The 25154-nt window shown below is 37.2% G+C and overlaps 3 protein-coding genes across 5 annotated transcripts; 2 read left to right on the top strand and 1 right to left on the bottom strand.

The window, feature by feature from the left end:
- The first annotated feature begins 444 nt into the window (after positions 1-444).
- Positions 445-4694, top strand: LOC125651393 (cathepsin L-like). The gene is made up of 4 exons (XM_056164457.1): positions 445-463; positions 2396-2496; positions 2986-3266; positions 3432-4694. Exons 1-4 carry the CDS (start codon positions 445-447, stop codon positions 3625-3627), a joined length of 597 nt encoding a protein of 198 aa, XP_056020432.1. The 3' UTR covers positions 3628-4694.
- Positions 4695-8096: 3402 nt separating this feature from the next.
- Positions 8097-14088, top strand: LOC125650314 (membrane progestin receptor beta-like). Of its 3 annotated transcripts, none has more exons than XR_007360960.2 (2): positions 8097-8309; positions 10800-10899. XR_007360960.2 is itself a non-coding variant. In XM_048878492.2 (2 exons), the coding sequence occupies exon 2, from the start codon at positions 12247-12249 to the stop codon at positions 13243-13245; it is 999 nt and encodes a 332-aa protein (XP_048734449.2). In that variant the 5' UTR covers positions 8097-8309; positions 12052-12246; the 3' UTR covers positions 13246-14088. The 3 variants fall into 3 exon arrangements, 2 of the variants coding, with proteins under 2 accessions (XP_048734449.2, XP_056022954.1); XM_048878492.2 differs by lacking the exon at positions 10800-10899 and adding an exon at positions 12052-14088; XM_056166979.1 differs by lacking the exons at positions 8097-8309; positions 10800-10899 and adding exons at positions 11604-11752; positions 12052-14088.
- Positions 14089-17861: 3773 nt separating this feature from the next.
- LOC125650315 (uncharacterized) lies at positions 17862-21122 on the bottom strand. Its single transcript, XM_048878493.2, has 3 exons — positions 20903-21122; positions 19161-19305; positions 17862-18690 (listed from the first exon to the last, which is right to left on the bottom strand). The coding sequence occupies exons 1-3, from the start codon at positions 20994-20996 to the stop codon at positions 18267-18269; spliced, it is 663 nt and encodes a 220-aa protein (XP_048734450.2). The 5' UTR covers positions 20997-21122; the 3' UTR covers positions 17862-18266.
- Positions 21123-25154: the final 4032 nt, after the last annotated feature.

Here is a 25154-nt window from a genome sequence, read left to right as displayed (position 1 = left end):
AGAAAATATTCAACATCGATGTAACTAATCTCACTGAATGATACAAAACTAATGACTGTTACGCTTAGAAGTACCAGTAGGAAAGTGAACATATCCCTGTACATGAAAAAAGCTAAAAGCTATAAAACACTTTTCTTTGATCCACTGCAAATTGTAGGAAAATATATCTCTGGTCAGAACAATGATAATATCAATGAATAATAATGAAGCATTCTACAATAGTTCAAGGCTATCCGATAAGCCATATTGGAGATGTATTCATATCAGCTATCTTACATTCTCCACCCCTCTTAGATCCACTATAACGTTTGGAAAAAATTATTGTCCTGTTCCAACAATCTACAAATGACAATAAAGCATTGTACAAATTTTTCAAGTCTATTCGATAAGCCATATAGGAGGATATTTTGTGACAGACAGACGGACAGAAAGTACAAAACCAATATGTCTCTCCTTGGAAGAGGTGAGAAATAAATATTTTACATTTGTATATAAAAGTTAACATGAAATAAATCTGAGTTCCTATTACATGTACATTTAGCAAGTATACTGTTGCATGTTGAATTCTAGGAAATCAATTTGGCTGCAAAATGTTGACGTCATCAATAAGCACAACATTGAAGCAGATCTTGGACAACACACATACAGATTAGGGATGAATGAATAAGGAGATATGATATACATATTTATGTTATTATCGTTGCAAGCCAAAACCATTTGCCCCCACGTAGCTGACCAAAATAAGTTTCGAAAATCATCTGTGTTTATGCTATTTATAGTTGCTGAAATAACTCTTTAGACCTAGCCTATTAAAATTAAGTTTCGAAGATCTTTTTTTTTCATTCGTGAATGAAATTTGTATTCATTGCTTTACCATCAATTGTTCTGATGTCCGGATTTTTTAATGTCCGTTGAACGCCGCGGTGGTCTAGAGCGGAAAGTTAATTATAGAACAGAGTTTTTCTGCTGGTTTCCGGACGGTATCGTAAATACCATTGTGAATTTAGCAATGGAACTTCACATAAGCGTCTCCATAATTTTTTAGTTGTCAAAAGATTACATAGCGAGGAAAGTTTGATATACAATACATGAAAAAGGTGGGGCATATTAATTGTTTTGCATATATGAGCAACGAATAACTCCATGGAGAGCACTTTACCTCACAAGACGCATGCTTGGTTGGGCGATTCATATATGAGGGGACGTACAGGGGGTAGCCCTCTCCTTCTTCCAACCCTTTCCTCCCCCTCCCTCTCACCCTACCGCCCCTCATATATAAATGTGCAGATGATAACATTTACTCAGCAGGTCATATTGTTCAAGGCCACTATCAGCCCAGACATGCTTTAATGGATTCTATGCAACTAAGAATTAGAAAACACCTACAGTTCCTACACTTTGTGCTTGGTAGGTTAAAGCACATCGGCGGGCGCATGATCCCTATTGCTGATAAGATCAGTGTGTTAAGGTCACTACTATGCCCTACATGTATATCTTGATCAGGTAAACGGAGCAATCAGCAGTCACAATCAGTGTGTAAAGAGTGGTCTAACAATCGATATGAACACAGGTCAGACAGCATTTGACCAAATGACAGGTTGTATTGACAAGATAGATAGTTATAATGGTCTTAGCATTTGCAAAATGCTGACTTTAAACGAGACTTTTTAAACCCTTGTAACATCAACTTGTTTGCCAGTAGCTTGCCTCGATTTAAAAATTTATAATATTCAGAATAAGCTCTTGCGTATCGAATCAGTTGAGAGTAAATGTGAATAAAGTGAGTAAATATAAATAAATTTACGAAGGGACTTTAAAGAAGAAATGACCAAAACAAATCATTGTCAATTTTGTGTTGCTTTCCCAGACAACCGATGAAGTAACAGCAATCCTGAACGGTGTTCGAGGGTTTAGTCCGGTGAACGGGAGCACGTTGCCAAGGAGGAACAAGCAACCCTTGTCCACCGGTCACACCCGCCGTGAGCCCTATATCTTGATCAGATAAACGGAGTTATCCGTAGTCAAAATCAGTATGCCAAGAACGGCCTACATAATCGGTATGAAACACGTCAGACAGCATTTGACCCAATGACAGGTTGCATTGGCAAACGAGATCGTTATAACGACCATAGAATTTGCGAAATGCTGACTATACACGAGACTGTTGAAACCCCTGTACCATCAACTTGTTTGTCAGTAGCAGACATGTACAGTATATACCTTGTTTTGTATTTTAAAATATTCCGGAAGACCTTTCGAGACAATATATCATCGTAACGACTCTACCCCTTGTGCAATACATGTACTTTTACATGCACTTTCACACTTTTTCTTGTAATTCTAAAATATTTATGTTTAATTAGATACTTTAAAAACCGTTCTCCATTATGTACAGAAAACAATGGATGCCACGGAGGACTTCCATCAAGAGCCTTTGAATATATTATAAACAACGGAGGAATCGACACTGAGAAGTCCTACCCGTATCTTGGAAAGGTAATAATAATAGAATTATACCTCATACCGTATATATCTTATTTTAGTGACATACAAATCTAACAATTTCCCCATAAATTGTGTGCATATATATTTAGCGAGAGCTAATTTTAGTGACTTTATAGCGTGCTCTTAGTAAATATTATAAGCCAAAAAATGTCCATTCTGTGAGAGAAAGAACTGATCGAGGCCCGTAGGGCCGAGATCAGTTTTCTCTCACACACAATGGACAGTTTGAGGTAGGGTAAGATGATATGTGACGTCATGTCTACGTTTGGTAAGACTGATAAAACATGATAAGACTGACAGTGTCGGATCTAAATACTTCTTATTTCCATTTGTAAAGTCGCAATATATACGTAAATATTAAGGCATACGTGATGTGGCTTCGAATAAAAAAAAAGATTAAAAGATAAACATTTGATAAACATTATTACAACTTAAAAATCCTTCAAAGCCTAATTTTGAATTTCAATATAAATCTTATAGGAAAAAAAACCCCATACATGTCAATATCAACAAGACAATGTCGGGGCCACCTGTCAGGGCTTCGTTAGCCTTCCCTCCGGGGACGAGCAGAAACTCCAGGAAGCAGTGGCTAGCGTGGGTCCAGTCTCTGTTGGTATTGATGCCAGAAGTAACAAGTTTCAACTGTACAGAGAGGGTGTGTATTATAACAGCGAGTGTAGCAGTGTAGACTTGGACCACGGCGTTTTAGTTGTTGGATATGGTGTATACCAAGGAAAAGACTATTGGCTCGTCAAAAACAGGTAAGTACCTGACGGTCAGTTTTTGGTATGACGTGTACAACGATATTCGAGGCATTTAGAAGTAAATAAAATTATTGAGCATTTGCAAATGTATGAGTTTTCTGCATAATAACTTCCCTGACGATTTCTTGTAATGCTTCAGAAATTTTTATTTGTAAATTGCAGCTGGGGTACATCCTGGGGTCTGCATGGTTATATAATGATGTCCCGTAATCAGGACAACCAGTGTGGGATCGCGACTCTTGCCACGTATCCGACCGTAGCTGGGTTTTCCTTTACCAGAAACCTTGGGGTGTATTCCTCCGCCAGAGACCTTGGGGCCATATATACTTTTCTTATTTTGGTATTCTTTCCCCTCTAAGATTGTACTTAGCTGTATATACACGTGGTCACATATAGGCATCTAGAGCCCTAATCTGATTTATAGATTTTCATAAAGATGGATGAAATACTTTTTACAGGGTTATTTTAATACTGTATACAGGGTTATTTTCGCCCCGTGTTATTTTCGTCCTTCTACACTTGCTGACGGTTTCATCCCGTTTTAAATTCGCCCACACACCGTTGTGTTAAAAGCGAGATAATGGAAAGAACAGTTTCACCCAGTCTTAATTTCGTCCGCTGACAACGAGGGCAAAGGGGGGCGAAAATAAAATGGTGGCAAATATTTCCCAGTATGCAGTAATATTAATCATCGATAGTTTGCTTTCCTGGCTTATGACACTTATACATGTAATATAGTATACACAACAGACATTAATACACAAACTTCTATTCAAGTAATATTCAATTTCTTCCAAATGTAAAATGTTTTGCGGGAACGAAATCTAAGAAAAACAAGAGAGCTTCAGTGGAAACTAACACAACTATTCCAAAACTCCGGATGTTCTGTGATGACACGAAAGTTGTCGAATTGAGGAGGACAAGGACTTGGTGTCTACAGTGAGGTTACGTTTGACTTCTTGCAACATTTCCTGCAATTCCGCTCAAGTCATGTTTGTGTTATTTCAATAGCAAAGATACCGTTGTGGTACTATCTGTCACTGTAAACTCAGTTTACTGTGTGATACCGTTGTGGTACTATCTGTCACTGTAAACTCAGTTTACTGTGTGGTTTGGTGCGTAGTGTGTAAAATAGTGTACAGCGTGGTGGCACCATCTGCGTTTAGCGTTGTTGATTTAGGTGACACTGCGATTTGACCGTACATTTGTAATTTCAGAGTCTGTTGTATGTACATTAGCTAAGACGGTGATCTGGTTTATCGTTTATTTGTAGTGTTGAATCCCCCGCTGTTGTGGTACATGTATCCACAATGTAAATATATAAGCTTATTGTACTGTATGTAATTTCAACAAAAACAGATTGCATATGAAACACATAATCAAGATCATTTATAAAGTATATATAAATAAACAATTCATAATTCATGTTGTGTTGTTGGCCTTATGAATAAGAATTTCGACTTCAAGGTTCTAACTGAAAAAGGAGATGTAGATGAAAACTACATGTACTTGCTACTTAAAACGTTAATAGAGGATCATGAAGTGTTTCTATGTATCATATATGGTTCAAACAATGAAAGGACCAAATTATTGCAGGTACATTATGGTAAGTTCACCATGTGCCATGTGGCTACATTCCGATTCAGAATACAGTGTATATATAAAAATTTTCGAGCGGGACGCTAATCAATATATACCCAACCAGCCTAGAAAATAATCATCAGCAACTGTATTTTTTCATAATTTTTCCAATCTTTATTTCATTTAGAGATTTGTTAAATTTTCTAACATTCATACATGTATTTAGTCTTTACACTTTATTACTATACTTTAACACTGGTATTTATTTTTCATTACAGTTCTACATTAGAAATCAAGTTTAACGCCTTCTAGGTACAAATTATCTATAGTGACCCATCATTGGAGCGAGTTAATAATTAACCGCTTATTAGTCCTCAATCTCTCACCAGAGGGCGTATTACGCAACGCGACAACACCTCTGTCAACGTCTCAATGTCAAGATTCTTGGTAAAACTTATTTTTACCTATTGCATCATAAATGGCAATTTTACAAATTTTAGTTTTAAGTTTTAAATCTTACAGTAAGTTCACAAAAACAACGAATTCCATGATTATTCTAGTACTATTGAATGAATGAATATTTATATAAAACCTTTTAATTCGTTCAGGTGTATTCATATTTACCATATTCTGCATTTATAAAATTGATAAATGTTTGATTTGCTTAGATATCATTACAGTTTGATATGCTAAGTTAGTTCTAGGCTAGTACATTTTGATATGGTTTTTAGACGTTGACAGGGATATTGATTGAGCGTAGTGAGAACGATAACTGTGTAGAGATTGATTAGTCCCCTACCGAGGAAATCGAAAGGGACTTAAGGTTTGCTGTCAGTCTGGCAAATCAGCTTTCCGCATTTTTCTCTGTTCTTGCAGACATTTATATCCCCGCAAACGAAGTTTGGGGGATATACTGGAATCACCTTGTCCGTGTGTCCGTAGACATAATTTGTTCAAAGGATGTTTTTAACACCAATGAACAGATTTTATCAAAACTTTATCCTATATGAATAACGAAACTGTGCACCTGCTATTTTGATGGTGATATTTTAATATTTAAGGAAGTTATGGACATTTTGTTTCCATTTTGAGCGGGTGTTGTCAGTTTCCAGAGTGTATTTTAAAAACCAATGAACATATTTGATTAAACTTCTATGGTCGTTATAACGATCTAGTTCGTCAATAAGACCTATCATTGGTTCAAATGCTGTCTGACGTGTTCCATACCGATTATTAGGCCGTTCTTGGCACACTGATTTTGACTACGGATAACTCCGTTTACCTGATCAGGATATAGGGCTCACGGCGGGTGTGACCGGTCGACAGGGGATGCTTACTCCTCCTAGGCACCTGATCCCACCTCTGGTGTGTCCAGGGGTCCGTGTTTGCCCAACTCTGTTTTGTATTGCTTATAGGAGTTATGAGATTGATCATTGTTCGTTATCTTCACCTTTCATTCAAACTTTGTGTATATATTATGTATATAATGAAGTTGTGCCCCCTGTCATTGTTATCGAGATTCAACAACATTCAAGGAAAGTATGGATATTTTCATTTTACGGGTGTTTTCTCAACTTCATTGACTTTGTCATTTTTTTTTAAGATTTTGTAATGATCTGTTCTCTCACAGAGACTAGTGCATTAGTTGTTATAACGGTATCATCAGTCCATTTGTCTGTCTGTCTGCCCATCTGTCTGAATGATTTTGTTAATAACAGATGTGTTGTTTTCTGGTCCATGTACGCTGAATAGTGTATCCATGTAATATTATTCAGAAATTATATCGAGCTTCTCTTCAATATTCTGAGTAACAAACTGCTGTAGAATATATAATCTTGCATTTACACTAATTTCTCTCAACATGTCAAAAGAATGTGCTTATTCTTCAGTGAGCACAAATTCGCTTTTCACACCATCCAATGTGCCCTGTGGGGTATTTGATATTTGGTACATTGCTTTGCCATATCAAGTTACAGATAAAGTTCAAATTTAGTCTCGTTCCTTCATTTTTCACTAAGTTATGGCCCTTAGACTTCGAAAAGTAGCGTGGATTATCAGTGTCGGAACTTTTTTGTTGTGGTTGCAGATATTCCTTTGATATTTGGTACATTGCTCTACATGCCATAACAAGTTAAAGATTAAGTGCGAATTTTGTTTCGATCCGTTGTCTTTGCACTAGATTATTGCCCTTGGACTTCGAAAAAATAGCGTGAATTATAAGTTTCTGAACTTTTTTGTTGTGGTTACAGATATTCATTTGATATTATTAAGTTAATGATCTTGGACTTAGAGAAATAGCGTGAATTATCAGATTCCGGGCGTTTTGTTGTTGTTGTGTTGTGCTTCCAGATATTCATTTCATATTTGGTACATTACATGCTTTGCCATAACATGTTACAAATCAAAGTTTGACTTTTGTGATTTTTAGCCGAGTTACAACCCTTGGACTTCGAAAAACAGTGTGAATTATCGTTTATCGGACTGTTTTTTTTTTGTTTTTTTTTGGTGGTTGCAGATATTCATTCCATAATTGGTACATTTTTAGCTCGCCTCTACAAAGTTGATAAGAATTTGTGGAGTGACATCCACACCAGCTTAAAATTTACATCCAAGTTTCTTATTTCTGTAAATAAGAGCACTAGAATAATTTTAAAAACTTCTAACGTAATATATAACGAACTTAAAATATTGTTGCGGTCCAATGTAACTTTTGCGATCGGTAGGGGACTATGTATTGTCATACAATGCTCTCAGAATACTTGTTTATGCTGATTTGTTAACCCGTTCTTTGTTTTTTGACTTCATTCTGCGATAACGTTATAGACTCATGTTGAGGATCGACGTATTTTAAGCTTCGTGAAACACCTGACGATTTCAGCATGAAGACCTTCTGTTTTTTCTAGGATTTGTTACTTGGGGTTAGTTTATCTTGGTTTTTATCACTTTAATTTGAATCTTTTTTGGGGGACGGTCTGTCCTTTCCTCTGAATGATATTATTTACAAAAGTAGGTTAAAGATTGTAACAGATGTACAGAAAGTTATCACTCAACTTACAAACGTATTTACACTGCAAATTACATTATTAGTTTTGGCTTGTTAATCAATATTTTTCTGGGGAGCTAAATAGGACACGTCTTATTAGTCCAATAGTCTGATCCACAATGTTGTTGGAATTTAGTGCTCTCTCTCTCTTTCTCTCTCTCTGTGTGTGTGTGTGTATGAGAAATCAGATCACGACACGGAAGGAATTCTTAAGGATATTTTAAATATGAAACATGTGTAACCAGATCCTGATCTAGAATAATATGCAAGCTATGTTAAGTTTATGATTTATTACGACTGCCTGACAGGAAAGTGAAACATGTTGTGACTCTGCATCCCAGGGAGGTGAACAGACGAGGCGGCTAGGTCCGGGGAATTAGGATCACAACAGGATGCGTTTCCGTGCACGTCATGCTGTAAATTTTGTTTTTTATTTCCTTTTGTATGCATATTCAAAGTGATGTTTATAGTTTACAACATGTAAAGTTTTATATCTATGCACTGTTATAGAGATATCCATGGTGACAGTTTTATTAATTACTTCCTTGTGATCTTTTGTATCACAGCCTGTTGTCCATTACTTATTATAAGTACTATTATATGAATTCTCGCCGTTGGTTAAAACGACCACTGTCGATACTGAAGATGTTGACGAGGAGAGAAAGTTCACTAACATTTTTTGTGTCGAGATAAATACTTAGAAAAAAGGAGAAGGATCTGCGCATGGTTCTGCGACGCCTGCATAGATCATTCAAAATATGCCCCAGCCATGCCGAATCCCGCAGAAATAGATATGCTGTGGTTCTTTACAAATTGCGTGTACATGCGTTAGAGTTATCCCCGCTGTATCCCTGCCAGCGAGTCTGTCACCCCGTCTCCACACCCAGTAGGCCTACACGTACACGGTACAAGTTCAGGGCGATTGCTTTATGCGCACCGGAAAACGTCCTATATTTCCCGTGAGAAGTGGACGTCGTATATCTGACACAGTCAAAATGTGTGTTCTCAGTAATACTTTATCGAAAACCCTCGGCCCAAAAGAAATATTGTATCGCGGTAAAACTTGCAGGGTAGCCTCGGTCCGTCCAAAATCTATCTCAGTTACATTTGTATACCTATTCACCAGTCTCGGCCCGTCATAAATAACTTAATTATATCAGTGCTACTTATTAAATAACCTCGGCCTGTCAGAAGTATAATATATTCACTAACTACGGACCATCAAATGTTTTACATGAAAGGTGAAGTTAACGAACAGTAATCAATTTCATAAGTCCTATAAGCAAAACAAAATGGAGAATTGGGCAAACACGGTTGATCAGGTTATCCGTAGTCAAACCCAGTGTGTCAAGAACGGCCTAACAATCTAACTACATGTATATTTCGGCAATACTTATAATCATTAGCCTCGGTCCGACAGATATTTTGTGTCTCGGTAAGACTTGTATCTCATCAGAAATTTACACATATTCAATAGATTTGGAAATATACCGTATCTTGGTGATACTTATTCACTAGCCATGGGCCGTCAGAGATGTGACATATCTGCAATATTCTTTCCGTCGATTGGTTCAGCGAGGTCAGTGGTTAGAGCGTCGTGAGTTTGACTCCTGCTAGGTCAGTGGTTAGAGCGTCGTGAGTTTGACTCCTGCTAGGTCAGTGGTTAGAGCGTCGTGAGTTTGACTCCTGCTAGGTCAGTGGTTAGAGCGTCGTGAGTTTGACTCCTGCTAGGTCAGTGGTTAGAGCGTCGTGAGTTTGACTCCTGCTAGGTCAGTGGTTAGAGCGTCGTGAGTTTGACTCCTGCTAGGTCAGTGGTTAGAGCGTCGTGAGTTTGACTCCTGCTAGGTCAGTGGTTAGAGCGTCGTGAGTTTGACTCCTGCTAGGTCAGTGGTTAGAGCGTCGTGAGTTTGACTCCTGCTAGGTCAGTGGTTAGAGCGTCGTGAGTTTGACTCCTGCTTGTATGTACATGTACCTTGGAGTGATTGATTGTATACTGTTTCCCTCTCGAGAATTGTTCACCTATATGGAGACGTCACCATTGCCGATGAAGGTCTGCAAAAAAAAAAAGGCCTATGCTCGACGCTTAAGGCTTTTGAGCAGGGAGGGGGTCTTTATCGTGCCACACCTGCTGTGACACGGGAACTCAGTTTTTGCGGTCTCATCCGAAGGACTGCCCCATTTAGTCGCCTCTTACGACAAGCAAGGGGTACTGAGGATCTATCTAACCCAGATCCCCTCGGGATTATTTAACATGGACGTATTAGTATTACACCTTAAAATAAGCATACATGTAGGTAGCGGCTGATCCTTCACCAAACCCTTGGCATTTAGGAGTGAGAATCGCGGTTCTTCTGATCATTACAGGTATATGTACCTTAAGGTTAAGGAGAATACACCTGAGAAATCTGAAGTGGATAAAAGTGAAGAATATGTACAATAGCATTTATGAATTGAAAACTTTCAATCATACGGCCTCTTACCTCTGCTCGGCGCGGGTTCAAATCCCGCTCGCGCCGGCAAGTGAGAAAGTTTCCCAGTTTACTTGCGGAAGGTCGGTGGTCTCTTCCCCGGTACATTGTATCTGGGTTCTCTCTACCACCAATAAAAACTGGGCGCCACGATATAACTGAAAAATGGTTGAGTGTGACGGAAGACATCAATCAATCAAATTTACAAGTACCTAAATACAGTTTTATTTGAGAGTAATCTGAAAAGAAAATCAAAACCCCTGCTAGATTCGAACCCACGATCAACAGATCAGCAGTCGACACGTTAACCGACTAAGCCTCTCAGCCAGGCAATTAGATTCAAAGGGATGTACAATATATGAATATGCCAGGATTGGTGGAATTTGTATGTTCATTTATGTTTCAAAACGGATTCAGGCATTATGATGATTATTTCAGCCTCGCTGCTACAGCCATAGGTCTAAATTCGGTGTGCTTCACCTACAGCTGATGGTGTTTTTACAAACAAACACTGGCACCGGCCCGTCACAAATATTTTATTACGGCAAGTATAACCCTTTTATTTGTACACGTGTATCTCAGTAACACAGGTAAATGTAGGCCTGTCATTTGAGTTCGTTATTTGTGCATGTATGTGTATCTCAGTAACAAGTATACATACATGTGGTGAGTACATGTACATGTAACTACATCGGTATCACATCGTAGAATTGAATGAACCTCATCATCTAGTCCTGTCAGTATTTATTTGCTCCTCAGTAACAAGTATTCAGTAACCTCGTTAGTACTTTATGTTGTAGGACTGTGTGAGGCTTAGTTAATACATACAGCAACTAGTCTATACTAGAACATAAACGTTCCGTCAACCACCTCCGTTGGATTATGTACGCTGTTAAAAAATCAATGATAAATTTTGATGCCAAACTAAGCATTTGTTTTAATTAAAGTTCACTATTTTAATTATATAAAATCAGAATTGATATTTGTCCAATCATTGTGTGCAGTGTGTGTATGTTTCACACTTCAATTGCTGTCACTGACCAAGGGCAGCGCCTCTAGATCCACCAAGGCTAATGTACAACTTCCATAACCCCCTCTAGATCCACCAAAGCAATTATGCAATGTACTTCTCAGGCCTTTTAAATAGGTATGCCAGGATGTACAGTGGTGAGTGTGCTTACTATGTACGTCGCGATCAAATTATACAAAGTATTTAAAACATTATGGATGACCTCGTATCTGGACGCAACTCATCCGTATCGTATCCTTCTTCACGTTATACTGTGTTTTTAAATGTCGGCGCAAAATCGATGACTGAGTAAATCAGGGCTCCCTATACAGTCAATATAATAGTTTGCGTGTTAATATAGCTTTTGACCCATGGTTGTAAGGTATGTTAATTGTATTACTTCAAATGAAAGTTCATCTTATTTAGTTCTTGAATCAATGAGAGAGATATGCTGACTCAGCAGCTCCTGCTCTTGACCAGGAAGTTTGCCGTGGTGTATCGAGAGCTTTGAACCTTGGTGTACATTTGAATTTATTGATTTATTCCATTCAACTTTTTGACGGTGTTAGCTGCATGTGTATGCTGATAATGACGCCAATGTCAGTCTCCCATACAAGACTTTCAGCTTAACTGCCGGAGCTTCCGATGTGTAAAAAAGATAATTATTGTGTATGTTTGTAGATGGCCGTGGTAGGGGAATTGGATCTCATCTTTTATACATGCAGCATTGCCAGGTGATTGGACATGTTTATTGATCTGATGATGAATGGAAGAAGGTCGAGGGAAACAGATTTCAAAGAAACCTATGGCAACCCTCGAGATTAACGGATTTCTTCTCCATTAACAATAGACGTGTCATTAATTCCATAATACAACATGGTGGTTAAATATATGCGCGAAGGATTACCAAAGACAGTATCAATCAACGACATCCCACTACTGTACCACGAACCGCACATCGAGGAAGGGTATCGACAGAGTAACCTCCCGTGGATGTACTACATATCCAGTCTATTTCAAATGCACAACGAAACACTAAACGTTTGGACTCATCTGATTGGCTTCTTTGTCTGTATATACAACTTACTGTCGTTCCAGGAAAGCTACGACCTCATAGAAGACCCATGCATGTGGCCATTGGTTGCCGGGTATGCCGGAATGAGCGCCATGTTTTTATTTAGCACATGCGCCCACTTGCTCGCTAATACGTCCTGCGTTGTGCACTATACTGGGTTTGGAGTAGATTATGCCGGACTTAGTTTGTACGGGATCGGAAGCGTGCTTCTTCATTTCAACTATGCAATCCACCACTCTGCTAAAGGGTCTTTCATACAGGAATATTCCATGTCGATAGGTATCGTGCTTGCTATATGTGTCTGCGTTTGCGGCTGTGTGTCTAAATTTCGCTACACTAGGCCGTATCCCTTCCAGAGGAAGCTGTGGATCATTATTCCCGTCGGTCTGGTTTTTATTTTGGTGGAAATACCCATTCTTCATCGACTGTACTTGAACCTGATGCACAATATTCACGATGAGAGCCTGAATCACCACCTAGGTCACATGACTTTCTTCCTCACCGCCGCGTTCTTCTTTGGGTCACACATCCCGGAGAGATGGTATCCTGGAAGATTTGATCTGATTGGACACAGTCATCAGATATTTCATGTTTTTATAGTTCTGGTGGCTATTGAACAAACTAAAGCATTGAAGATCGACATCGCCAACCTGAAGGAAAGTGGAGTTCTTCACCTCACGGGGTCAAAGTCCAGTTTCTACCACACGTTTGGGGTTATTTTGTTCGTTTTTATAGTCGATATATGTAGTGTTTATTTTTTTCATAATCTAGTGAAAAAACGGGAAGAGAAATCGGAATGATCATTGTGAGTATATATCGTGCAGGTAAGATGAGGTAACTTTATACTGCGACATGTGTTATTCCATGATTGATCTACGTCATTCACAATCTTATATTAACGGGTAAGCATTTTCATGTTACTTTCTGAAACAGGCAAACTACGAAAACAATTTTCATCAGTTTGAAAAAGATGTGTGATATGTATGCAGTGTACTTTTATACTTAATTCGGAGAATACGCGTTTTCTGACATTTTAAATTATAATGCACCCTGGGTATCGTAGTGTCATCTTCAACAAACTAACCTTTTATTTATCAAAACAAAAGACAAATCGCAACAGTCATATGCAGTGTGTCACTAGTCCTTCAGTAATGATAGTTCTCGCGTGATTTACCGAGAATTGTAGAGAGCTACATTGTTGCTATAAAGATATTGGAAGAGTTTCTAGGGGTAGTGTTTAGCTGATATTGCAGTTATCTCCCATGATAGAATACAGACAAATTAAAGCTTTTATCCTTATATCCATATACAATTATATTTATTATTCAAATTGTAACTTTAAAATGTAGGTTTTTATTTTCAAGTTTAAATGTCCGATTTGTAACCCAGTGGTTTTTTTTATTTATATGATTAAAGCACAGAAACACCATAGGTTTATACTGACAAAAGTAAATAAAATTAATGAACTAAATTGTCAGTATGTTGTATGTATGCCCCAAAAAACTGTTCATAGCCACGCAAAAATTCAATTCCTAAATGTCGGTGTCTTAAGTAAGAAAAAGGTTTTCAATACATAACAGGGTCATACATATTATGTGAAATGTGTGTTGATCTATTTCTGGAAATGGACGTCACGAATTATTGAATTTGTTATTGTTTGTTTTAGTATCACCAGATTTATTTGCAGTGGTTCACTTCCAAGAAATGTTTATTCAGGTAGCTCAGCATATCAGGCAGAAGTCTGTCGATTTAGAAGTCCGTGTTATGTTTATTTTAATTTTTGTTCGGGTTGCACGAAGTGCAAATCCGGTCTATAGTATGGTGAAGTGCGGGCGGGCGGGCGGGCGGTTGGGGAAATTTTGTGAAATCAACTCCTCCTACAGTTTTTTATGTACAACCTTGAAGCTTTGCAGAAAGTAAGTATATATATAGAAGTTATGCACTAGGTTTTTTGAAGTCTGACCTTTGTCGAATATGGGCGCTACAGCAAAAAGTTGTTACTAAAAATAGAGTTCAACTTGAAAAAGGTATAAGTGAGATTATCTTTTGTGGTTAAATTTAGTTGCACTACCTCTGAGGAAAAATTCAATTATATATGAATGTCAAATTTTCTGGGCATGAGTTGTAAATTTGCAATATAAATAGAGAAATTCTGTTTCTTTATCATATAATCATATACAATTCAAGCACCAGAAGTTATTGTTCATTTTAGTTATTATTACTTAATATTACATATATCAGCAGTGCTCCAAGTTGCGAGTAAAACGGTCGCATTTGCGACCAGAAAATCAATTTTGCGACTAGAGATTATAATTAAGTCGCATTTTCGCGAGTGAAGAAAATTTGGGCAACCAGTAAAATTTTAGAATCGGGATCGGAAGTCTGAATAAATATTTTTAGTCTCGGTCAAAACAATCAAGATGGCGGGAAAACGAGGTTTAGAGCACTTTGGATTTATCAATAGTAAAAAACAGAAGCCTCAGCCTTGTACATGTAACAAAGAAATTCAAGAATCACATGGGGAAAGTTCTGCATCAAAAGATGGCGTAGCAATGTCTAAAGAGAAATGCAAAAGTAAAGGAAGAACCCCAGTCCTGAAATGGCGGAGGAAATTTTCGTGACGGCAAAATGTTTTGCAGAATTTGTGAGGCCAATAAGTCAGCATTTCGCCACGACCGAGTGTACATCTTTCAAACGTTGAAATGTGACTATTCACGGTAACAGTAAGAGACATGTCGTTGTCCGTGACTGCATTATTAGCAGTAAGTCGAGCGGGGCAACTGTTGCTGTTAATTTTCAAAGACAATCAAACTCGAGATGTAGTGTTCTTATTGATGCTGGTACTAATTGTTCAGCAAAAGATCCAACAAAACTAGGAGCTCTTATTCGCATAACATGATAAGCAGTGAAGACCCACTTATTGATAACTTTTAAGCAAATCCTTGTGTAGAACGCTGGGTTTCTTCTCCAGGAGCGTACTGTAAAATATACAGGATGGCCCAATGCAATACAACTTTTGCCAGAGTAAATACTTGACTTGTTAGCATCCAGCATGTTTCAGAGTACATTTCTATTCAGTTTCAAAATATAAACAAACAAAATGTATACATGGTGTTGATTTTTTACTTGCAAGATATTCATATTTTAAAAAAAACCTTGTAAGTCTTATATTTACAAAAGCTTTTACTATGGCGAGTAGAAATTTTGAACATGGCGACTAGAAATTTGAAAATGGCGACCAGAAATATTTTTAGGTTGCCATTTTGCGACCTGATAGCAGATGCGACTTGGAGCACTGTATCATGGTTTTTTTTATTAATCAATAAAAGCCCTGTGGCAATATGTGATGTTTTTTTTTTTTTACATATATATCGGCATTTTTACAAGACAAAAATCCGTACCTGTATCCGGAAACAATCGTGTCCGCTCACGTTACCGATACGGAACTAACATTTTTTCCACTCGTCAAAACTCGTTTTGATAATTTACTTTACAATTCTGCCTCCTTCAACACTAAGGCCATAACAAATCATAACAGTCCTCCAGATAACTACCACCAAATAAATCCCTACCCAAATTATTTACTCTAAATATTGCAACCCGGCCAATTGAGTCTTTGACCCATTTTTGTTTTATTATATCGGTATTGTACTTTGTGTGAAGCATTGAACTTCAGTGAAAATTCAACCTTTATTGAGATAAGAATATAGATATTTACAACAAATAAAAATGCTTCATAACGGACTGGAACTCCTACCTACCTATGCAAATACATATACCTACTCCAGTGACGTCAGTACTGAGTGCGTCACTGATTTAGACACACAGAATACCGCCCCAGGACAATTAATCTCTATTATGGGTTTAATAGTCGGATTTTAATCTCTGAAAAATATCCCCTCATCATCACTACCCTAGGGTACTACAACTATTACTGACTATATACATTTAGTCACATGTCTTAAGTTTCTATAGATCATTCGAACAAACTCAAAATAATTTTACAATTCAACGAAATCATTTTAAAATTCCGCTATATACGTACTAACCGGAAACGTATAGTCACGTGATGTTGGTGCACCTTGCTATCTACATTTATTTTAACAAAACGGATATCTTTTCGTCGGTTTAACGAATTTGTTTATAAAAATTGATGGAAATGCTGAACTTATTTTTATAAGTAAAATGAATACAATTTATCGTATGGAATGCAGTTTATTCCAATGATTTCTCAAGTAAGTCCAAAACAAATTGAAATTTTGTATCTATTGACAACTTTTGAACATCATGTCCCTTTTCGTTTTTATGATTATTTTTTTATATTTGTACTTATCACCAAACTAAACAAAAATACTTATCAGCCCATGCATCCTTTTTTTGTCCGTCCTTAAACTGACGACATTGTATTTACGCCCGTGAGAAGGTAATATAGGGTGTTTTTATTGTACGTTTGTTTTATGACATTGATTAGCAAACATGGCCAAATACCAGGAGTTGTTGAATTTTACGTAAGGTAGTGTCCGCCATCATCAAGCTGTGACACAAATTGTATTTCGTTTTGTAACACATGAATAAAGGAAGGTCAACAATATATTACTTGGTCTTTTAATATTTATTCGATATATGGGTTAACCTATAAATCTGTGGATCATAGTCTGAATCTCGCATAATTTGAATATTTTAATGCAACAATTAGATGTACGTTTTTAAGAGTTTATGCAAAGTCGGTTTCATCAACTCAATAGTATATGGTTGTAATACTTTTCCTTTATCATGGATTTCTTGGGTTCTCTTATATCCTATACATATGGTTGAGAATCAGAATCCTTACAATACGCACATCTTCAAGTTGTTTACAAAGACCGTAGACTTTAAACTGCGGGAGACGTTAGCCGAACAAATTATGTACCTCCATATAACATTAATTTTCAAGTAAAGGGACAAAACTCCTGCAAGAGAGGTCGAAATAGATCAACATGATCTAAAGACTGAGTGACCAAGGAAGAAGTTACATAGCAAGTTTCAGGTCGATATGTGACCGAGAAATGAAAATAGAAACAGGAAACCCAGAACGGACGGACGAATGGATGTATTTATCACAATACATCTAAAGATTACTCCACTCCATTTTGAATTGAAGACATTTAATGAGCATTTCTTACATATGATTGTTCTTGTTGTATATCAAATAGCCTTGATATGTCATTGTGTAAAGATTTCAAATGATGATTACATACATGTATCTGGCATGAAACCACGTCAAAATTGAAATTTTTGTTTTGTTGTATGTTATAATTATACACGTGGACGTTCGGAACTAAATCTAGATCCGGGACGTTTGCTCTAAATTCTGAAATATGACTGAAATTTAAAAAAAAAAAAAATTCTTATGAAAAGAGATCATCAAACACGAGTGTTTGTGCTAGAAGTAAATGTATTTATTGCATTTTCTTAATAAAATACCATTAAGTTAACCGTTGAATAACAAATGATTGTGACGTCATGTTGTGTTACACTATACGTCCTTAAGTTTTGAAATAAACATGTTCTAAAACCACAGAACACGTGATAAACAGAACATTCAATGCTTTGTAGTTGATTCACACCCGTGAAAATATAAATGAAAAAAATCGACTTGCGTGTGAAATAATTTCGATACCTACATATAGCTACAAAGCATTGCATACCCATTGTGATCACAATAAGCTGATGAAATTATACTCAGTCGACAAATACAGAATGAAGTCTTTTCATTGTTTATAATATGTAAAATTTCACTTCAAATGGAAGAAAATGCATTGATATTTTGTGCCAATGGATGTTAGGCCATCAATGCACTCATAATGTCCATCATCCGGAAGCCACCAAGTCTAGGCCTGCCTAACATTGCTGAAATCATCATGGCGTCTAGATGCGCATCAGTGATCATGGGTGGGGCTTCTTGACCCCCTTCCGCAGCCCCTGCTGACCCTCCAGCACCCCTGCGACTGTTCATGCGCCGCCGGGGTGGCCTGTTGAATTCAGGGCTTTGGAGAATTTCCATGGCACGGGGATTGTTGCGGGAGAAATAGTTTAACAACATTCGTTGGTCCTTCATCTGTCGCTGTTTTTCATATGCCATGGGGCTCTTAATGTAACAGTCAGTGAGCATGTCCTGTAACGATACGAGAACAACTTCGCAACCGTCCGCCACAGCGGCGCAACCTGGCGGGACATGTAGGGCAGCATCATCAGCAACACCAAACCTGAGAATGAAATAGATTGTCATCAGCTCTTATGTTATAATCAAATACCGCTCCCTTAATCAGCTCCCTAAATCGATGTTATTCTTTTAGACACTGGTAAAATCATAGTATACCGATAAGGATGAAGTCAAATAAGTGACACACACACCCCAAAAAAGTCATATTTTGCTAAATATGTTTCTTTCCAAGGTTGTCAAATTTCATCCTTTTTAAAAAAAAGAGTTCTCAAAGCAAACACCATCCCTCTTTAGATAAATTACCACTTCACTAACACGTTAACCATGATGAAATTTGTTTTCACTCCAATCAGTTCAACCCTATAATGCAGTTCTCGAACATTTATCAAGGAAAATGAAATCATAATTGAAAACGGGAAAAGGAAAAGATACTTTTTTTTTTAAATACGGTAAAACATTTTTATAAGTTGGAGATAGAGCGGTGACAAGAACTATAAGAAGTCCGGTACCTACCCACAACAACTCATCCCCATGGTGGTGCACTTACAGCGCACGCACTCCGCGGTCTGGAACTGGGAACCAATCAGAATCTCCACGGGTACTGTGTTGTTGCCGTTGGTTATGTTGTGTACACAATACTGTCTTCTGTTGCCTAGTTCTGAATTTAAACGGAAGTGAAATAAATATAAAGGCGACGAAAAAGGGGAGGGAAATAACCACCTTTCTATTAAAACAGAAGACTTGATATTGATTAGTAATGACCTCCTTTATCATAAAAAGGTGAAGATGGTGAACAGTGATCAATCTCACAACTCCTATTTAAGCAATACAAAATAGAGAGTTGAGCAAACACGGACCCCAGGACACACCAGAGGTGGGATCAGGTGCCTAGGAGGAGTAAGCATCCCCTGTCGATCGGTCAATGTTGCAAGAACATTAGTTAATGCTTGAAAAAATCTCTCTCTAATTCCTATTAAGAATACGAAATGAACAGTAGAACAAATACGGATTTCTGGACATACCAGAGGTGGGGTAAGCACCCCTGTTGACCGGTCATATCCGCTGTGAGCTGTATATATCGGTCAGGTAAACGGAGTAATCCGTATTCAAAATTACTACATATATGTATAAGAAATGTCTAATAATTGGTATGAAACACTTTAAACACCATTCTACCTAACTACCGGTTGTATTTGTAAATTCGATCGTTATAACAACCTTAGAATTTGAGAAATGCTGACTCTAAACGAGACTGTTGAAACCCCTGTAACATCAACTTGTTTGTCAGTAGCCTATCTCGCTTAAATACCCCTTATCATATGTAGAATAGGCTCTTGTGTATCGAATCAATTGAGAGACGTAAAAACCATATTATGCAGGTGATAATGGAGTATTGCAACATAAATATGACAGTTGACGATGGAGAAGCTAAAGTCATATCGTTTGTCATAAAGTTGAGTTGCTAGTTTGCCGTTAAGATTTATGTTCAATAAAATATCCAAGTATAAAGCATATGCGGAATACTCTGTGGTGTCTTTTATTTCGAGTTCAGTGGGATATATCAAATTGACATATGAATGAAAATAATTATTGTTAATAGGTAAAACGTCGTCGATATACACGTATCTAAATGTTGAGTTGAAGGCCACAACAAGAGATATTTTTCTTCTCATGTACACTGTAGAAGCTTTTGAAGAATTCTGCTTCGTATGAGTATATAAAAACGGGTCAGCTGATAAAGAAGCACATTTTGTGTCCATGGGAATTACAACATACTGTTGGAAGATCACCAAAGAGTGCGTATATATTTTCAACGAGGAACTCCAGCATCTTTTTTATATAACTTCAGAGTACTTGTGAGTAGATAGAGCGGTTTTTACATGTAACAGAGTAATGTTTTAGGTGACTTATCACAATGTATGAATATCTTCGTATTCTATTCTTATATATCTATATTCACATTTCAAATTTTTATTGTTTATTTTTGTCTTGGATATCTTTAACAATTCTAATGATAGACAGTTCCTCGTGAAAGCGATGCATGCAGTTGTTAACAATGTGCGTCTATTTTAATGACTGGGAATTTTGACGTAAATGAAATTTATTTCTTAACTTTAAAGACGTTTCTGTTTAAACTTGGTAGTTTTTAAATGCACATCCTTTCAAGATTAAAAAGAATTATGCTCTCTAGAAAAGGTACACCAATAGCTAATTTTTACACACAAAATAAATTGATAAAACTTTCTGCGACTTACTTGAAAACTCGGTCCTTAGCGGCGAGACAGTGCATCTACATATCACATAGGATACTGAACCTAAAATAATTCCTACTAATGCCAGACAATACATTATCTTAGTTTATAATTACTAAAATATACATATATTTTTAAATATTAGCTAAGTTCGGTAAGATTGGTGATGTTCACTGGAGCGCCAGGCCGGCTGTGGGAGCTTCAGTCAGTGCACAGGATGCTTACCGGAAGAATAAATACTTTTCGTTTAATTGCCGACAATGTACATTTATTGCTTTTTTACTAATGTAAACATATATAACGAACGGTGCTGGTATATATACCGGCCTTATAGTAAATAAATTATATATCCTCCTGCCCGGCGACCAGAGACTCATTAATTACCCGGGCTAAATGGAACGTGTCACACACACAAATGAGTCCGCGGACTTCACGATGCTGTCTATTCAGGTACTAAAGTACATGTCCAAATTATTTCTGCATGTTTCAATGATTTTTATCATCAGCTTAGAGAATATTTTGGAGCCCTTCCTCCTCCGATTCATTTGACGGCGTTTGCACGTAAATAAATCATTCATGCGTTTCGGAATTCATGCTTGACATTAGCGTTGTATGAATGAATATGTTTTTTGACCTGCAGAACCCAATACACGGAATTTAGAGCACGTGGTCATTAAGTTGTTCTGGAATGCTAAATAATGTTATGCAAATAGATGTACTGTAACTGACCGTAAGTGAGTCATCATTTCATTTTTTCACTATGTATTTCATTGAAAATGCCTTTTGAAAAAAAAAAAAAAAACAACAACAAAAAACCCAACTAATTACATGGTGACTTATTGCTCATTTTTATGAATATGATATCAAAATATACATCTGTTTGTAGTTTCTTCACATAATTTCAAAATAAATTCTATCTGTAGGTGTTGCGGTGAAATCACGCGTCAAATGTGAAATTGAAATGTTACGTCACAAATTTGTGTAGAAATTATAGTACATTTATTTTGCGGTTAAAAATTTTGCCTTGATGATTTCATAAACTATTCTCAGTGGTCAAGGTACAACAATGTACTTAGCATAGGGAAAGAAAATTTGAACAATTTTGCATAGTAAGTGGGGGTGGAGGGTGGAAGGGGGGGGGTCATGTAAATTGGGACTGAAGTGACCTCACAATAGTTTGGTTTTTTAAAATAAAAAACTGGGTGGTTTTTTTCCCAATGAAATATATAGTAAAAAAAGTGAAATTATGACTCACTTATGGCTGGGTACTGTAGCAATCATTGTTACGATAAATATGAGAATTCCTAAAATTGCGTAATTTTCCTTGTAAGTTCCCCCGTTGCAGCATGCAGCCAAGACCGAACTTTTATTCCACTCTGCGACGCGATTGATTTATATGTATTTACTGTATAAAAAGTGCGGATCGGAATATTAGATACATACTGGTATAATCCGCGTCACGGATCGGAATATTAGATATATACATGTAATCCGCGTCACGGATCGGAATATTAGATATATACATGTAATCCGCGTCACGGATCGGAATATTAGATATATACATGTAATCCGCGTCACGGATCGGAATATTAGATATATACATGTAATCCGCGTCACGGATCGGAATATTAGATACATACTGGTAATCCGCGTCACGGATCGGAATATTAGATATATACATGTAATCCGCGTCACGGATCGGAATATTAGATATATACTGGTAATCCGCGTCACGGATCGGAATATTAGATATATACATGTAATCCACGTCACGGATCGGAATATTAGATACATACTGGTAATCCGTTTATTGGGAGTTCCTTTGATTTATAATCACATTCAATGACGTAAAACTTGTTTAGTCATCATGGCTCCATAAAGACTGCTTAAATTCGTGATGCTAATCGGAAAAATAAAAGTGTAGATTCATCAAAGATTCATAGAACGAAACAAAAGAAGACGACTATCCTTACTTTGAAAATAGATTTACATATGTATATCAATTTATCCTATTTTGTATGAAATTTTTGTATTTTGGCCAATAATTCAAATTTGTAACCGTTTAAGTTCCATTTTCAATATCAAGGCAAGACTTCGTAGATCATCTACATTATAATTCTAAAAAAAAAAATCACAATACTCATGATACATGTATGTTCTTTTTTTAAATTACTATTAACCTCTCAAATTCTAAATGATGAGTTTTTCAGTACATGTATATTAAATTCATATATGAAGTGCAAAACGGTCATTATTCATTTTCAGCCTACTATCATTGAACGTTTTGATATCTATGTTGTTAGAAGACATACTATGAATATGTATTTATTTGATGTGCTGATTAATTTGTGTTGCTTATCTTGTGTACACATCAATACACAAATCGACTTTATGCGAATAGAGTGCAAACAGATCGAGTTTAACACACAGTAGCTCAACAACAAGCCCTATGATCCAAAGTTTTCTTTCTAATTTCATGAATCCCCATCAAAGTAGAAATTAAAAATGTACTTCCGAAAAAATGGCAATAAAACATTCAGGAGCGATAAGTCCACTATCTCATATAGATAGCTTTTAGAAACACTGTAGAGCTGTAGAGGGGGGGGGGGGGGGGTCTATTATTTCATAATTGTATGCCTCTCGGCCTCTTTAATCTTTATTGTACATGATCTGCAAATATACGAAAATAAAAAGACAACTGAATGTGTTTTCTTAAACTTCCTGAACTTGGCCCTTTAGAAGAAGAGTTATATCCCAGGCCTAGAGATATAATTATATGGATGCCCCATACATCACTGTCAAGCACAGCATTTAACTCACATTTAAGAATTGGATAGCTCTCGTAAATCCATTAGAGGCGGGTGCTTGGCCAGATTTACGACATATCGTCTGTCCTCCTGCTAGTAGCACCTCCAGTACGAACCACCCAGAATATCAACCACCTCAAGACTAACCACCCACAATATCAACCACCTCAAGACTAACCACCTACAATATCAACCACCTCAAGACTAACCACCCACAATATCAACCACCTCAAGACTAACCACCTACAATATCAACCACCTCAAGACTAACCACCTACAATATCAACCACCTCAAGACTAACCACCCACAATATCAACCACCTCAAGACTAACCACCCACAATATCAACCACCTCAAGACTAACCACCCACAATATCAACCACCTCAAGACTAACCACCTACAATATCAACCACCTCAAGACTAACCACCCACAATATCAACCACCTCAAGACTAACCACCCACAATATCAACCACCTCAAGACTAACCACCCACAATATCAACCACCTCAAGACTAACCACCTACAATATCAACCACCTCAAGACTAACCACCCATATTTATCAACCATTCACCTCAAGGCTAACCACCCAGAAGATCAACCACCTCAAGATCAAGTCCTCATTCTGCTAGGCGTTGATAATTAATTGCCTTCAGCTGACGTAAGAAATCAAAGTAGTACACTGTTCAATTTATTTATTCTCACAAGTCAATAAACATGACATAGAGACATATCATAAATAAATTCACACACAACACATATTCATTAACGTGCTCTATTGAAAAAAAAAAAAACCCGACAGCAGCTTCTTTAAAATCGGAACGAAGGATTTCTTACATCAAAATGACAAAGAAAACATCCCCCTACATTCCTTTAGAGAAGTGGACAGGCGGATCCTGGAGGTATATAGGCTTACAGGGGCGGATCCAGGAATTGTGGTTACGGGGGGCGCCACTTTATGAGGCAGGGGGTCTGGGTCGAAGTTATGGTGGGGGCCCAGGGGGCGAAGCCCCCGGAAGCTCCTAGATTTTATAGGGTTTGAAATATGTCTACTATTTAAGTCATTTGTACTATTTTCTATCATTTTTATAGGGTGAAATTAGTAAAATGACGCAAATTTTAATGATTTTTGAAAAAATTAAGTTGTCCCAATAAAGTAATTTAAAGAATCAAAAGATTTTGTCATTTATTTCTCCGGGAGTGGAAGAAACCATTGCTTCTTTTATCGTTTAGTACATTTTTCTAACCAAGATGCCACGAATTACCTTAAATTTGAAAATTTTAGGGGGGGGGGGGGGGGGGAGCGCAGCCTGCTGTATTCCTTTAGTGAAGTGGACAGGCGGATCCTGGAGGTATATATAGGCTTAATCCACTTCCCCTGCTGTATTCCTTATAGAGAAGTGGACAGGCGGATCCTGGAGGTATATAGGCTTAATCCACTTCCCCTG

Source organism: Ostrea edulis, chromosome 5, assembly GCF_947568905.1.
Source record: "Ostrea edulis chromosome 5, xbOstEdul1.1, whole genome shotgun sequence".
In the NCBI taxonomy this organism is placed as follows: domain Eukaryota; kingdom Metazoa; phylum Mollusca; class Bivalvia; order Ostreida; family Ostreidae; genus Ostrea; species Ostrea edulis.
Note: the sequence above shows the minus strand (reverse complement) of the source record. Positions and strands in the feature narration are given on the sequence as shown.

Coding starts and splice junctions, on each gene's coding strand:
- LOC125651393 (XM_056164457.1), top strand. Junction 2,497..2,985: donor CCTACCCGTATCTTGGAAAG/GTAATAATAATA, acceptor TAAATCTTATAG/GAAAAAAAACCCCATACATG. Junction 3,267..3,431: donor TATTGGCTCGTCAAAAACAG/GTAAGTACCTGA, acceptor TGTAAATTGCAG/CTGGGGTACATCCTGGGGTC.
- LOC125650314 (XM_048878492.2), top strand. CDS start 12,247: ATGGTGGTTAAATATATGCGCGAAGGATTACCAAAGACAGTATCAATC.
- LOC125650315 (XM_048878493.2), bottom strand. CDS start 20,996: ATGTATTGTCTGGCATTAGTAGGAATTATTTTAGGTTCAGTATCCTAT. Junction 19,306..20,902: donor GCTAAGGACCGAGTTTTCAA/GTAAGTCGCAGA, acceptor GTTTAAATTCAG/AACTAGGCAACAGAAGACAG. Junction 18,691..19,160: donor ATGGGGATGAGTTGTTGTGG/GTAGGTACCGGA, acceptor TTTCATTCTCAG/GTTTGGTGTTGCTGATGATG.